At 39.9% G+C, this 16,212-nt stretch overlaps 2 protein-coding genes across 3 annotated transcripts; both read left to right on the forward strand.

Moving 5' to 3' along the window:
- Positions 1-982: 982 nt before the first annotated feature.
- lmod1a (leiomodin 1a (smooth muscle)) lies at positions 983-8,915 on the forward strand. The gene is made up of 3 exons (XM_058784066.1): positions 983-1,778; positions 3,727-5,451; positions 7,546-8,915. The coding sequence occupies exons 1-3, from the start codon at positions 1,518-1,520 to the stop codon at positions 7,570-7,572; spliced, it is 2,013 nt and encodes a 670-aa protein (XP_058640049.1). The 5' UTR covers positions 983-1,517; the 3' UTR covers positions 7,573-8,915.
- Positions 8,916-10,127: 1,212 nt separating this feature from the next.
- On the forward strand, positions 10,128-12,760 carry LOC131545348 (CMRF35-like molecule 5). Of its 2 annotated transcripts, none has more exons than XM_058784068.1 (7): positions 10,128-10,414; positions 10,825-11,154; positions 11,274-11,360; positions 11,526-11,621; positions 11,740-11,844; positions 11,990-12,045; positions 12,266-12,760. In XM_058784068.1, exons 1-7 carry the CDS (start codon positions 10,378-10,380, stop codon positions 12,437-12,439), a joined length of 885 nt encoding a protein of 294 aa, XP_058640051.1. In that variant the 5' UTR covers positions 10,128-10,377; the 3' UTR covers positions 12,440-12,760. The 2 variants fall into 2 exon arrangements, with proteins under 2 accessions (XP_058640051.1, XP_058640050.1); XM_058784067.1 differs by having other exon boundaries at positions 10,129-10,414; positions 11,271-11,360.
- The last annotated feature ends 3,452 nt before the right edge of the window (positions 12,761-16,212 follow it).

Here is a 16,212-nt window from a genome sequence, read left to right on the forward strand (position 1 = left end):
CTGACAGTGAAGATCAATAGTGAAGGCTTCGCTATGTGGGTGTCTGATGGGGTCCAGCTGGTCAGCTTCTCGCGGGTCGCTGACACAGGGAATGCAAAATCCCCTCCCTGAGTGCAGCGTTGGATCTGGAGCAGGACGCAGGAGTGCAGGTGGTCGGGTGTGTGTGGGAGACCGGGGACGGGGTGTGGCACGCCAAGCATTTACAAAACGGTGTGCACACCCCGGGTGATGAAGGATGAGTTTTTATTTTTAGTTTTTATAGGTTTTATCTACAGCGGTGTGATTTTCGGAGTGATTTACAAAAAACAAACAAACAAACAAACAAAACAATAAAATAAAAAAATAAAAATGAAGTGGTGGAGTTGATTCCTGGTGTGTCACAGTGATTTATCACTGGGAGGCGACACTTCTTTTTAATTAAATTAGTTTATTGTTTTATTATACCATGTCAGACCCTCGCCTCCCAAAACAGTTTTTTTTATTTTTTTTTATCTTAGAATACTACAAACAGGTAATGACTAATCAATTTTAATAACTTCACTGTTATGCAAGATGAGCACACGTGACATAAACCTTTTGTAAATTTGAGGAACGTTGACTGATAACGAATGAGTTTATTTCTGCCTTACCAAGTACTGGTGAAAGCACTGCCATCTAGCGGTGATTAATATGCATGTCGTTTCATCTGGCAACAGAAGCGCAGTCCTCCAAAAACAGAAACACATTTTCTCCATTGCTAACTGTCTAGAACTGATTCAGTTTGCCTAACTTTCAAAACTATTCATGCAATTCTCAAAACAAAGATACATTTAAAAAATATACACACACACACACAATTCACGTTTGTTTTTTTATTTTAATTTTGTTCCATGTTTTCTACAAACCACTACACAGATAATATCCCCATTTTGCACAGGTTCAATCACGTTTTCCTTCAGAAAACATAAAACATAAAGCACATAGCCTAATGTAATTAACTCCAGCCATCACACAATTAACACAATCAATCAACACACACATTTATCCATGTAAAAGGTAGTAAATTTGATGTCACACTAGTCAGAACTCCAGGATTTATTAAAAGAACCACTGATAAGTTCAGGCATATGTTCCAAACAATAGCCTACAGAAGTCGATGAAAGAGAGAAAAGGAAACGGCTAAAGATGAATCTAAACTTTTGTGATTTCTGTCAGTGCCTGGTTTATGAAAAGTGAAAGAAATATGACACAATTCTTACAAAATTGCGAGAAAATTATATTGGCGGACCACTGGTGTACGCTCTCTCACATTATTTTGTGTGTGTGAGCAGGCTGCACGCGGTCACGCAGCTGTGAAGGATCGCGCGGAATGCGTCCCAGCTTGAGCTGGAGCTCGTGAAAGGCGCTCTGAGCGCGAGACCCTCTGCACCCCTTTCGTCATGGATTTCATTACAAATACTCTTTAAACTGAGTCAGCTGCATTCCCGCAGAATAAAACATTATACTCGGCCAATCAACATTAAACATTTCCAAAGAAAATGTCCCGTCCAAAGGTCTCGGAGAGTCAGGGGAGCGATGAGTCGGACACGGAGCTGCTGCTCGAGACGCTCTCGCCGGAGGAGGTGGAGGAGCTCGAGCGGGAGCTCGTTTATATCGACCCCGATCCTAATGTACCGGTTGGACTCCGCCAGCGGAACCAGACAGACAAACTGCCGTCCAGAGGATATGACAGAGAGGCTATGCTCGACTACTGTGAGCGGGAGACTAAGAAACTGATCCGGAGAGAGCTGAGCACAGAGGTGATGATATTATTATTAGAAATAGGCTATAATAACAATATATTTATAGGTACATATAATTATTTTATAGGCCTACACAGTGGTTGTTTTTATTTTACTGCACACAATTATTTTCTTTATCTATTGTTAATAATAATAATAAAATAATAATAATAATATACTACTACTACTACTACTACTACTGCAGATACAAGTAATGATACATTTCTTATATAGAATAACGCTTAGTATTTAGGTTTCTTAATAATTTGACTCTTTTTAAACTTCACCACAGGATAATTTCAATGTTTCAATTAATACAAAATTCCAAAATGCATTAACAGATGGATTTATTTTTGTATGTTGCCAGTTGCATGCGCGGAGAATGAAGAATGAAAAGCTGACCTGTGGTCATCTGTAATTCCGTCTGTGACTTTTAAGATCTCAGCATAGTGTGACATATTTGTGTATCTGCGAACACAGTGATTGGCTGATTTAGCACTGAGATCCCTGTTGATCAGTATAAGTACCTGACATGCTGCCAATGGTCCCATCAACACCCATTTTTCTCTAATGGGGGACTCTAATGGCCTATAATGCATACCATCATCTGTTTGGAGTGTTTGCCTGTGCACAAAACACTTTGTACTTCCAAGTGTAAATCAAAGCTTTTTTTTCAGTGCACAGTTTAATTTCTCCAAATATTAAATTTTTGATGCTCTTCTGTTTGGAAACAGTATAAACTTCTCTTGGGTGAAAATCCTGAGCGCGTAATTATTCTTTACAGCCTAATGTCTTTAACATTTAGTATCATAGATTACTTTATTGTTGTCTGGTATAAACATTCTCTCTCCTTCTGGTGGTTCTAGGGTGATGGTTATTTGTCATTGCCACTCCATTTAAACTATGCAAAACTAACCTTTGACATCAAAGTTGCTGTATTCATTCACTTTTGGGTCCACCTTAATAGGATTGTAAAGGGCATGCCATAAAAATGAATATTTTCTAGAGTAACAGAGCAGAACAGATGGTCTGGTCCTTCTGGGATGGTTAATCCTTGTGTTTTTGGAGAGTGCTAGTTGTGTTTTACGTGATTAAACAGGTGCTAATGAAGCTCTAGTAATGTGAGACCCGCTCAAGGGCCCACAAACTACTTTTAAACTCTATTGAGACACTGAAGTGTTTGTTTGAAACACGTTCAGCAGGCAACAGAACACACACACACACACAATCTCAGAGGAATCTCACAAGTTACTAAGTAACATTGTGCTCTCTAAATGTGGTTCCCTGTATGTATTTCATTTTGATTGATCCTGATTTGTAAAGATCATCTTTCTGATCTCATGATATTCTGGTTTGTTCAGCTGTGTCATTGTGTTAGCAGAGTGAATATGCTAACTGGATAGTCACTTCCACATGTATTCAGTAAAACAGCTGTGAGAATAAAATTTATGTTCTGGTCATTTTTTCAGTAGTCAGTGGATAAGAGCGATGCACTTCAGCGATTTGTGAATGTGTTTACGTAAAGCTTGGTCTCACTGAGGCTTTGAAACTGTCAAGGACAGAATTCCTGACCTGAATGTTCCTCCCTTTGCTGCCTTATAAGGGCACATCTGAGAGTTTTAAGACTTCTTCAAACAATAGCTCACAAATCTGCACAGTACGTTCTTTCCCTTTTAATGACCACTAAAAATAACTCACTCAGTCCAGCTGGATCCAGTCACTGGCTGTAATTATTCTAGATAAGTTTTGTTTGTTTGATGCCCCCACAGATTTAACGGTGATGTTGATATTTATCAATAATTACACCCAAATGAAAGCAAATGGAAACTTATATAGAATGTGTATGCAGTGATTGAGATGTAAACAGTCTGATAACAATTAGCCAAAATCAGATATTTAAACTATCAAAAGACATCAGATTTAATGTGCTGTGGTGAATAATATATTTTGTGTTTAATGTTTGAAGGGAGGGGAAGGCAGAAGGAGAGATCGACTCCACCGGACGAGGAGCAGAGAGTTTTCCAGGTCACAGAGCGGTGATCCTCCTGACACGGAGAGCAGAAATGCTGAGAGCGAAAAAGATCAGGAGAGAGCAAGAAAAAGGGAGGATGATTCTAAAAATGTATCTGATGAAGATGAAAAAGGCAAAGAGAAGAAAAGGGAGGAGGAGAAGAGAGAAAGAGAGAGGACCGATAATAAGACAGAAAGTGGAAAAGAGCTTTTTAGAAAAGAAAGAGGAAGTAGCAAAACTCTAGACCTCATATCTAAACTGCAAGAGAAAAAAGATGATAAGAAAGAAAGAGGGAGAAAGGAAGAGAAAAAAGTGAGTGAAAACTCCAAAATACGAGGGTTTGTCTCCAAACTACAAGACGCCGAAGACCTAAAAGTAAAAGACAGTAAGGCAGATGTCAAGAAACAATATGAAAGCAGAAATAAAACCATAGAAGAACCAAAGAACAACAGGCCAGAAGGAAGAGTAAACCTTAAAGATGTAGAAACAGAGGAAAAGAGAAACAGATCTAGAAATATAGAAGAGAGAAGCAGAAAAAGAGAGAGAGTAGAGGAGGATGAGAAACATCACTCACAGAGAGATACAACCACAGCACAGAAAGAGAGAGAAAAAGAAGTGAAACAATCAGAAAACAATGAGGTGAAAATATCTTCAATTTCCAGCCATAAAGCCTCATTGAACTCTTATGGCACGGACAACCGTTCTGCTACTGAGGAGGATGAGTCTTTTAGTGAAGATGTGGACAGCGACACTGGCTCCAGCATGTTTGATGACCTTCTGGAGCAGGTTCGCAGTGATGACCCTGAACTAACAGAGCTCAACGTCAATAATTCAGACGCCATTAAGACAGACACCCTGATACAGTTTGCAGAAGGTCTTCGCAGCAACACTCACATCAAAACTTTCTGCCTTGCAAACACAAGAGCGGATGATCATGTTGCGTTTGCCATCGCTGGAACCCTACGAGATAATTCCACCCTGACCAGCATCAACCTCGACTCGAATCATTTAACAGGCAAAGGAATCCTGGCCATCATCAACTCTCTTCAGCACAACAGCGCGCTTATGGAGCTGAGGTTTCATAACCAGAGACACATCTGCGGGGGGAAGACTGAAATGGAAATGGCCAAAGTCTTACGTGACAACTCTTCACTGCTGAAGCTGGGATATCACTTCGAGTTGGCTGGGCCCAGGATGACCATGACGAACATCTTGAGTCGAAATATGGACAGGAAGAGGCAGCAACGACTAGAAGCACAAAAACTCGCCAGACAGGAGACTAACTCCACCCTACGTGAAGATAAGAGCTCACCTGAGAAGAATAAGCCAACAACATCATCCATCAACACTCAGAAGAAAGACTCTAAATTTGCTGCCCTCTCAAAATTCACTTCTGCTCAGGAAACTCCCAAAGCTCCGCCCCCAAAGTCACCTTCCAGACCCCTCCCATCTGAGGTAACAGGAAAGAAAGAAGGGGCAACAGGAAGTCGACAAGCTCCTCCACCTCCTCCTCCACCCCCTCCTGGCCCAGCGTTAGATGTTCAGGCCCTGAGGAGGTCACTGACCCCAATCTCTCAGAGAAAACCAGATGGCAGTGCAGCTGTCCGACAGACGGACAGGAGCTCCAGAGATCAGCTACTGGACTCTATCAGAAACTGCAGCATGAACGCTCTCAAAAAGGTGACACGGACATCACATGTCATAGATTACTACACGTGCCAGTACATGACCATGCATTTAAACATCACCATCTCAATAAGAAAACGTGAATGCTTCTTTCTACAGCATTATATTCTTAAGATATTTTAATGTAAGTTACACTTTTATAATGTTTGGCCATCTACACTCTGTAAACCCAAATGTTGTCTTTACTTAATAAATAATTAAGTAATCTTGACTAAACAATTGCTTAAAATGTTTAAGTAATTAAAAGTTTTGGGCCCATAAATCAAAAACGTAAGTTTGTGTAACTTGTTTACCTACAAAATAAGTAAATTTAAGATTTCAAATCTTAATTTATTAAAACAGCTCACTCTTTAATGTGATTGGCCGTTCAAGCAGTTCTGCCTGGCAACAAGAGAACTAATGCAGTGATTGGTAATTACAAAAGGTGGGTCTCTTTCATTTTGTCTGTAAAAAACAAATCAAAAAAAGAAACAGATCTTTCAAGATCATAGCATCGTCATTTACCAGTTTCAGGTAAGTTTTAGGACACTCCTTACTCTTTACTTTAAATTGAGGGAACAAGTTTACGCAATCAGTTGTTGAGTCAACTTATTAGGGTTTTCAATGTACCAGTTTGCGACTGTTAAAAATCCTCTCCCGTGGCCTTATGGGATCCACACTTTAGAATTGCGGCGTAAGTAGATCACATAGGTACTTTTTGCATTCTGAATTCTACAAATTTGGACATATTACTCCTTTCACATATTGTTTTTCTAGGGAAGATGCGATTTCGGATGCAGCCTCAGTCTTACTGTGTGTACTTGTGAGTGAAAATATTTCCACAAACAAATCATGACTCATCAGTAAGTTTTGTACCACAATTTATTCTAAACTTACCAAAAAAATAGAAACAACTGAAATCACACATATACAAAAATCACACAGCCTTAAATTAATATATGCAAAGGTTTCTCTGCAGAAAATGCAGATACATGTATGTACAGTTGGCTGAGTCTGTAATTTGAGTGTGTAAAAAGGTTTTTTATCGTGTTTAAAGTGGTTTGAAGATGACACTTGCACTTGGTTTTGCTCGAAAGCCCTCCTTAGAGAGTGTCTAACGTTGGCAGAGACTGACTAAAGGCTGTAAAGGAAAGCGATATGGAGATGTTTTTAATGCAAATGATTAACCTCGGGCACACAGCCGCTCATTTACAATATTTCAACTTCATTTGCATTAGATCAAGGTTAAAAGCACGGTTCAAGGTTAGTATAGGGACCAATACTTACTATTAACTAGTATGCCTATTATTAACATATTGGCTGTTTATTAGTACTTATAAAGCACATATTCTGCATGATCATATTCTACATCCCTAATCCTGCTCAATACCTAAACTTAACAACTACCTTACTAGCTAATAATAAGCAGCAAATTAGGAGTTTATTGAAGCAAAAGTTATAGTTAATGGTTTGTTAATAGCAAGAATCGGACCTTAAAATAAAGTGTGAGCAAGCAAATCCATGTGGATACATGTTGTGACTTAGGAAGACAATTTCCTCCTGTGCATAATAACATTAATATTCCACACAATTACTACTGATGAGACCCATTGTTTTAATTTTGCATTGGATCTGCTTCTCTGCATGCATGTGGTTTGAGGGACCAGTGTGCACATGGATACAGAACATCTTATCAAATCTGATGACCAAAAAAGTTTTTTGGTATTGTTGTTTTTTTTACAAATAGTTATTTCCCAGAGTTTTGCCATTTTGAATAATCCATGGTCAATTTTTCTTGTTCATTGTGGCAACAAACTTTAAGCGTCATGCTACACACAGCCAGAGATGTTTTTCTCTGTGTATAGATATGAAGTGACATAAGTGGCATATATGAAATTTCTCACAAAATCTGGCCCAACAGCTCTAAAATATATTTGATATTATAATTAAAAATATAAATGATCAAAGACTATTTGGGTATAGTATAGAGATGGCTTGAAATGTATTTTTACACGAATTTTTCACTCAATCAAAAAAGTTACCTAATCTTGTTTCATATAATATTTTAATATTATAAATGCTTAATCTTCATTTTAATCTTCCCCTCAGGTTGAGATCCCTAAGCGGTTGAGATAGCATCTGTCCAGTGTATGTGCTTCTACCTTCAGATTCCCCTGCAGTCCTCCAGTGCCCCATCGTCATGGAGGAGTCACTGAATCCTCAAGATGAGATTCCTCCTTAACCGGCTTAGACACTCCGAAATACAGCCAGTTTGGATTATTTGACATCTAAATGTTTGAGGTGGGATTGGGACACAGTGTGATTTTTCCAGGATTGACACCTAACCAGTCATCAACATTGAAGCTGTGAGGAGCATCTGTTGGGGTTTAAGGGTCCTCAGAGAAAGATTTGTCAAATAAATCAGATACATTTTGACTATTTGTTCTCAACTTTTGTCATATTTTATAATATTCTTACACCTGTCTTGAAGCGGTACTACTAATCATTACTCTGTCTAGAATGCAATATGCTAAATAAAACTCATAAAGGGGTCATGAACTCAGAAACCAAAATTCCCTTGATCTTTTGACAAATAAGAGGTCATTGTATTATAAAAACGCAATCATGTTTAAAGCCTGTTATTCTGGATGTTAACTTATTTAGTTTGAGTATTTGTGTACATTTTTCACAAGCTCTGAGAGAAAGTCCACGGGAGTGGGCGGGAGTGGACACAAACATTGCGGGGGCGGGCGGGAGTGGAATACGCAGTTTGCGGGAGCGGGCGGTCCTGGTCAAAAATTCAGCGGGAGCGGGCGGGTGCGGGTTTAAGAAAATAGTCCCACGCAGGGCTCTAAACCCTGCTTCTGCAGAAGATCAACGCCTGCTTCTACAGCACTGCCTGTTTAGCCCCACTCACTGATTCGTGCATGTAGTGTTTACGAGAGAGGCAAACGCGCTGGTCTAAGCAGAAACCAAATGATAAAGATGGCTTTGAAGACAAACAAGGTGCTGTGCAGTGACAAATTGTGGAAAAAACAGTCTTTGCATTGCCTTCCCTCTGATCCCAACATTAAGATCTTTATTTTTAATGAAGTTCCAGACCTCATAAGTAAGAACTCAGTCCTTTGTTCACTTCATTTTACCACAGATTAATTTACAAACATTGGATCCGACAGTAATGTCTCAACACAAGTGTGAGTAACTGTATTCACAACGTGATCACTATTGCTTTGTCAAAAAAACAAAAACAAAGGCAGTTCATGACCCCTTTAAAGAATCTCAAAAAAGCCCCAAGTAGTGATCTTCCTTGATGTGATGTGTTTGTTAAACAGTAGGACATTCTACATGAGATCTATAAACTATTCTGATTTATGCATGCGATATTGTGTTCAGTTACGTGATCTGTTTAGCCATGGATTTTTCATCTGGACTTTTGAGAGTTTGAGCTTCTGTATTAAATTATATACTGTTTAAAAATATGTATTCATCATGGTTTCATTACAAATGCTATTCATCAAATTGTTCATCAAACAATCCTCCATTTGTACCAGTGACAGCTGTGCAGACCATATACGTTCTAGTATTGAGTTTATTAAGATATTGAGATGAAGGTTCATCCCATGCATTCTGTAGCATCTTTTGATCAATTAAAAGCATAAATTGAAGGCAGTATACAGTACAAAGAGGGAAATTTGAACAATTAATACAACCCACTCCCTCTCACATCTGCAAACATTACCACATCCATGGGCAGCATTTCTTATTTAGCCCTCTTAGTTTTAAAATCAAGATGAGAACAAGCACACCTGCTTTTAATTGTGCTAAAGGGCAGTCGTGGCCTAATGGATAGAGAGTTGGACTTATAACCTGAAGGTCATGGGTTCAAGTCTCTGGTCCAGTTGGAATTGTCAGTGGGGGGAGTGAATAACCAGTGTTCTCTCCACCTTCAATACTATGACTGAGGTGAGACCCTTGAGCAAGACCCCCATTGGCTGCCCACTGCTGTGTGTGCACTTGGATGGGTTAAATGCAGAGCACAAATTCCATGAATTTTAGCTGGACAACAAATTGGTGAATTAACCTCCATAAATTGTTCTGGTATGGATTAAGCTTGATTTTTAAGAAGGGAACAGAGGATTAAAGGGTCAGACTATCATCTCTGAACTCTTTTGTTGTTGTCCCTGCAATGAATGTAATTAAAAGTGTAAGTTTATTTTTTTATATAAATAAGACATACCTAACTGTTGTCTCTGTACCACAGTATCATTTCATATAACAGGAGCAATTCATGTGTCCCACCTACAGGTGGCGGAGAGGACAAAGGTACCCAAATGCAAAGCAGACAGTAGATGGAACATGCAGACTACCATTTTCAAAGTAATTCAGGGTAATTTCTCTTTAGGAAAAAATTGAAGACATGGTCAATATGTAGATATAGGTAAATCAAAAATAGTTACAACAAAGAAAAATCAGCACATAAAGAAGCATAATTTACATAAGAGCTATTAAATGAGTTGCTAAATATGTTTTAGAGCAGACAGATGTCCACAGAAATTCACAGCCCCTGTTTTTATTGGAAGAAGAAAACAGAAGTACTATTAATAGCTGAAAGACTGTCTCCCTCTTTTTCTTTCACAGTTTTGTTAACAACAGTAAGCTCATGACAAAAAGTGTCAGCTCCACTGCTGATTGACTTCATTTCCTTCCTGAGCCGAAGACTGCAATGTGTTTGCCCTTGCAGCCATGTCAGTCCCACTGCTAGACAGTCATTGGTTTCTTCTTTTGTAGGTTAGTCGCTCTCTTTCTCGCTTAAAAAAGGACTGTTCTTCTGGTAACTGATGGAACAAAAAAGTGAGAGTCAGTAAGCTCAGTAATTTTTTTTTACGCTGTATTTTGTTATAAAGAGGATATTTTGCTTGAAGAGGATGTGAATTACAGAGAATGAAAGTCCATCTAAAGATTCTTTCTGTTTTTATAGGTAAATATTTTTTTCTGCTTGATACATAATCAATAATCTTTTATTGCAGTCGTGTTTGTTAAAACAAGAAATACATGAACTTAGTGACCTCTGAAGTGAACTACCCTAATGATAAATATCACTACAGTGTTTTACAAACAAACTTCTGTAATTAATCCACATAGTTTTTTTTTTTTCAGTGTAAAATGATCTTGCCTGAATTATGTGAGCACTTTAGAAATAATTTAAGACAGTCTCTTTGGATACTATAGTTTGTTTTAAACTGACATCTCTTTGCAGGCTATCAATGTAAATATAAATGTGAGTGCATATAAAATAGACTGAGCTGTTTCAGTTGTAGTTGTCTGCACACGGTCTGTCTGACTTTGTACTGTATGAAGTAATAACATTTTTAATTGTGTTTTCTGTAGTTGTGACCGGTGTGTTGATGAAGTCTGAAAATGTTTATGTGGGAACAGTGGGTGAAACGGTGGATATCAAATGTCAATATCCAGATGACCATAGATATACACCCAAGTACTTTTGCCGTCATCCCTGTAAATCATCTGTTTTGATTAAAAGTGCAAAGATTGATCAGGTCGTCTCAGATGGAAGATACTCTTTGATTGATACTGTGAGTGGACGGTTCTTTACTGTAACCATCAAACATCTCAGACTCACAGACTCTGATGTTTATTACTGTGGACTTGATCAATGGTTCCGTGACACACTGAATCAAGTTCAACTGTCTGTCCGTGCAGGTGGGTATTTATGCAAACAGTTTGAGAATATAATATAGCCTACACAATCGCCCATTTAAATATTTCACAAAAATGTTTTTATACTTACATTTCTTCTTTTTCTGTTTTATTCTCAGCAGCTCCTGTGAACAGATCTACACACACCCCTGAAAACACACATATAACATCTACATGGACAACAACACTCACCTCTGCAGGAACATCCAGTCAGCAAACTAATAAGCAGTTTTACAACACTACTTTGATAACTTAATTTAGAAAAAATATATTCAGTTTAGTCTGGTTAGGCCTACTTGTGGGAAACATTAGAACATTACATTTTGTATTTACAAACACATGTGATACTCTCTTTTTCTGCCTCTTTCTCTCAGTCTCTCTCTCAGATAAATCTAGTTCATATGAGCAATTCTCAGCAACTTCGCCAACAGTCCAGTCAATGGGACCTACACCAATGGATAAAAACTCTGGTAGCAGTTTTTATTTATTTTATTTTTTTAACGACAATCATAATTTTTTTGCAACACTAGATAACATTGCATACATATTAGAATATTTAACGACTATTCCTTTCTCTTTTTATTTCAGTCAGTGTGACTGTGGTTTGTGCAGGTGTTCTGGTGCTGCTGGTGTTTGGGGTTCTTGTGGCGTTAGTGTCTTTCTGCAAGAAAAGATCATATTTAAAGTCCACATGTAAGACTACACACACATAACACACATTAATGAGTTGATAGGTTCATGAAAAACTAATAATAATAATAATAATAATAACTGATTGAAAAAAGCTCCATTGCATCCATTTTAAAAGAGTACCATCATGTTTATGGCCATTTTTCAGGTCTGCAACCACCTGTCCCTGAAAATCCAGTTCAAGATTCATCAGATCTCATCCAGGTATGAAAACATATGCTCTTTATACACAATTTTCCGACATCACATTACAAACCAACATCTAATTTCAAACCGTATGATCTGATCAACATTATATACATGAATACATTTGCTTTGTTAAAGCTGGTTTAGTTTATGATTATTGTAAACATGTTGAATGTACACTGAATTTATTAAATATGTTTTGGTATATCAACCCTTATGTCTCTTTCTCTTTCATCAGGTCTCTCAGACTGTAGATAATGTCAACCACCTCTATGATGATATTGTGAACGTGTACAGTCTGGCTGGTCCAGCTAAAGATGGCATTTCTTCTGTAATATATTCCACTGTGCAGCATTGTGATCCTGCACCTCATGATGAGAATGCTTTGTATTCAGTTATCACACAACACTGAGGATAAATGACTAGATCAGTGTCATTCTTTCCCCGAAAATGTCACTCTTAAAACCCTGTTGACATGAAACGGTGGATGTGGTCAGCATGCTAAAAAAAAAACACCTGCAAAAATCCTGCTGTGAACATGTGGGTCAGGCTATGAAATTAAACAGTGAAGCTGACAAAAAAAATAAGTAATTAAAATAAAGAAATTATATTAATAAATTACATATATGTACACAGGTGCATCTCAATAAATTAGAATGTCGTGGAAAAGTTCATTCATTTCAGTAATTCAACTCAAATTGTGAAACTCGTGTATTAAATAAACTCAATGCACACAGACTGAAGTAGTTTAAGTGTTTGGTTCTTTTAATTGTGATGATTTTGGCTCACATTGAACAAAAACCCACCAATTCACTATCTCAATAAATTAGAATATGGTGACATGCCAATCAGCTAATCAACTCAAAACACCTGCAAAGGTTTCCTGAGCCTTCAAAATGGTCTCTCAGTTTGGTTCATTAGGCTACACAATCATGGGGAAGACTGCTGATCTGACAGTTGTCCAGAAGACAATCATTGACACCCTTCACAAGGAGGGTAAACCACAAACATTCATTGCCAAAGAAGCTGGCTGTTCACAGAGTGCTGTATCCAAGCATGTTAACAGAAAGTTGAGTGGAAGGAAAAAGTGTGGAAGAAAAAGATGCACAACCAACCGAGAGAACCGCAGCCTTATGAGGATTGTCAAGCAAAATCGATTCAAGAATTTGGGTGAACTTCACAAGGAATGGACTGAGGCTGGGGTCAAGGCATCAAGAGCCACCACACACAGATGTGTCAAGGAATTTGGCTACAGTTGTCGTATTCCTCTTGTCACTCTACATTGCTATGGGAAATACCCTTTCCTCGAATACTACTGAAGCCTTATTGAATCACTCCAGTGAAATTGGCCAATGGTGTTCAAACACGCGAAATATCAGCGGGAATCCCACTCTATATAAGGCAGTGCTTGTATGTCATCCATTCAGATTCTGTTCCTTCAGCCAACCTTCTACGAGAAGCAAGAAGCCTATCAAGAAAAAACTACTCACCGTGATCTACACGCCTTCTCTTCCCCTGCTGTGTTCTGGTGAGCTTCGGAAGCAAAGATGACTCGCGATTGCCTCTCCTGTGCGGAGCCAATCGAATCTTCTGATGGCCACGAATCGTGCGTCTTCTGCCTGGGTCGAGCCCACGCAGAGGTGGCGCTTGGGGGGGTCGAACTGCCCCCACTGCGGGGATATGAGTCTCCGGACTCTCAGGCTCCGTGTGGCCATCGTCCAAGGCGATGAACTCGCCCAACTAACTCTGCTGCGCTCTTCCTCTGCAGCCTCATTTGAGCCAAGGAGGAAAGTGCCGCTAGTTTCTGATGCGGATCAGGTGACGAGCCCGCACCGGCTCAGTGCCCATGCGCTCCTCACTCCCCTACGCGGGGGACCTCCATCACAGTGATGTTGAGCTCCTAAGCGTCCTGTCCAAGACAGTGGATGAGCTCGGTTTGGAGTGGGCGCCTCCTGCCAAGCCGGCCAGAAGCCGTCTGGACGAGTGGTACCTCCAGTCGGATCGAGGCTGAAAAGACACCCCGCGGAGACCTGGCCCCTTTTTCCCCGAGGTGCACGACGAGATAAAAAAGTAGTGGAATGCGCCACACCAGTCGGGTGCATAATCCGGGATCCTCCCTCCTGTCTTCTGTGGACAGAGCTGACCAAGTGGGGTATGTCAAACTCCCCCCCGTGGAAGAAGCCGTCGCTGCCCATCTCTGTCCTTCAGCCGCGGCGAACTGGAGAGTGAGAAACAACGCATCTCTCCCCTCTAAACCTTGCCGCGCCACTGCAAACCTCGCCGGCAAGGCTTTCTCCGCGGCGGGCCAAGCAGCTTCAGCACTGCACGTGATGGCGATACTCCAGGTGTATCAGGCCAAGTTGCTCAAGTCTCTGGATGAGGACGGACCGGACCCTGAAGTGTTTAAAGAGCTCCGACACGCCACGGATCTGGCCCTCAGAGCGACGAAGATGACAGCTCGAGCAATCGGCCGCAATATGGGGAATCTTGTGGTGCTAGATTGTCACCTGTGGCTTACTCTGACCGAGTTAAATGACTCAGAGAAAACGGCCCTTCTGGACGCTCCCGGCGGTGGAGACGTTCACGGAGCACCAATGTTATTATAGTTTTGAATTTTCAAATTTGCTATAAAATTCAGTTTAGTTTTTATTAGTTTCATTAATATTTTTGTTAGTTTTAGTTTAGTTTTTATTTTGTGAACACATTTTTATTTAGTTTTTATATAGCTTAGTTTCAGCTTTAGTTTCAGTTTTAATTAGTTTAAAACCAAAGAAAGATTAAAGCCCCGTTCACACCAAGGACGATAACGTCTCCGGTTACTATCGTAACCTCGGTTCCCTGAGAGCGGGAACGAGAATCACAGAGAAATTCTCCATTACGGGAACTCCTTCCCTTCCAACCTTTCCTGAAGTCCTATTGGCTCACGCCAGTCCAAATGACTGGCCAATTGACGCGAAGTATGCAAATCGCATGCAAATACTGACAAGCTGAGAGGCAGTATAAAATGCGGTGCACGTGACAATTACATCAGTATCGGATACTGAACGCCGCTTAGCTGGTTGAGCAGTGAACACGGCGACCTCCGTGATGTCTAGTTCCCGCTCTCAGGGAACCGAGGTTATGATAGTAACTGGAGACGTTCCCTCTCGAGCTTTCACGATACATAAGAAATTCTCCATTATGGGAACGATATTCAATCCCGCCATGAGAGAGGTGTTGTGAACTTTTATCTTCTACGAAGCAGAGACCAGGAGACGTTGGGATATCTTTCATCCAGAAGTTACTCTTTATTGAGAACTCGCTGCGCGTCGCTGTAGTCATCCAAGTCTCAACTAAAAGCAGTCATACATTGTGGTGTATATACATTTAGGGGGCAGTGCTTAGGAATGGAAACAAAGCACCGGGTGACGACCTTAAACAAAGCATGCAAATGAAGTATTCAGGTATAGCATCCTGGCCCATTTAACCACTCCTAATCTAATCAGCCTAACTGCCCAAAGATTGGGGCAGGGGCATCAAGAGCAATTACAAACAAAAGGCAAGAGTCTCCGTTGTCTGGCTCATTTCACTTACAATAAGAGAACAGGAACTGGCAGGGACCTCTTGAATCGTTCATCTGATGTCATCATCTTCACCATAAATGCTAAATACAATGTATATAACTTCTTCAGTTTGTACACTATTACATTGGAATCTAAATTAAACATTTAAATAAATTTGTAATCCCACAATTCCCCCTTTGAGAGTTCTAATAACTCTCACAAAATACAAATTTAGACACTTAAAAAGTTTATTCTTGTAACTTGTGATCGTTACAGGCTCATAGCACTTGTTCTGTGTTGATTGTCTGTAGTGATGAATAATCTTTTCTGGTTGGAACTGTCATTTCCTCGTGAGAGGCGGAAGTCATTTGCTGATGTGAGTCTCTGCGTTGTGTATTTTTTTTCTTTGTTCTGTCTTCCGTGACAATTGGCTCGGTAGTGAGTCTTGTTGTCTTTTAGAGGTTCATACAACAGGTGAGGGGGTCGGCGCGTATGGGTCTTGGAACAGCCATCAAGTGGTGACTGCAAACATTAGGGTTGTATCCTCTGTTCAATCTGAGTCTGCTATTGTTGTTCCTTCTTTCCCTATTTCTTAATTCGTGAGACACCTAAAGAACAGTGAGGTAAGGGTGGACTAGTGGAT

This window comes from Onychostoma macrolepis, chromosome 08 (assembly GCF_012432095.1).
Source record: "Onychostoma macrolepis isolate SWU-2019 chromosome 08, ASM1243209v1, whole genome shotgun sequence".
Taxonomy (NCBI): domain Eukaryota; kingdom Metazoa; phylum Chordata; class Actinopteri; order Cypriniformes; family Cyprinidae; genus Onychostoma; species Onychostoma macrolepis.

Excerpts from the sequence above, each read along its gene's own strand:
- lmod1a (XM_058784066.1), top strand. The coding sequence starts at position 1,518 with ATGTCCCGTCCAAAGGTCTCGGAGAGTCAGGGGAGCGATGAGTCGGAC. Across the intron at positions 1,779-3,726 it reads GGAGAGAGCTGAGCACAGAG|GGAGGGGAAGGCAGAAGGAG; the intron begins GTGATGATATTA and ends TAATGTTTGAAG. Across the intron at positions 5,452-7,545 it reads GCATGAACGCTCTCAAAAAG|GTTGAGATCCCTAAGCGGTT; the intron begins GTGACACGGACA and ends TCTTCCCCTCAG.
- LOC131545348 (XM_058784067.1), top strand. The coding sequence starts at position 10,378 with ATGAAAGTCCATCTAAAGATTCTTTCTGTTTTTATAG. Across the intron at positions 10,415-10,824 it reads GATTCTTTCTGTTTTTATAG|TTGTGACCGGTGTGTTGATG; the intron begins GTAAATATTTTT and ends TGTTTTCTGTAG. Across the intron at positions 11,361-11,525 it reads CACCTCTGCAGGAACATCCA|TCTCTCTCTCAGATAAATCT; the intron begins GTCAGCAAACTA and ends TCTTTCTCTCAG.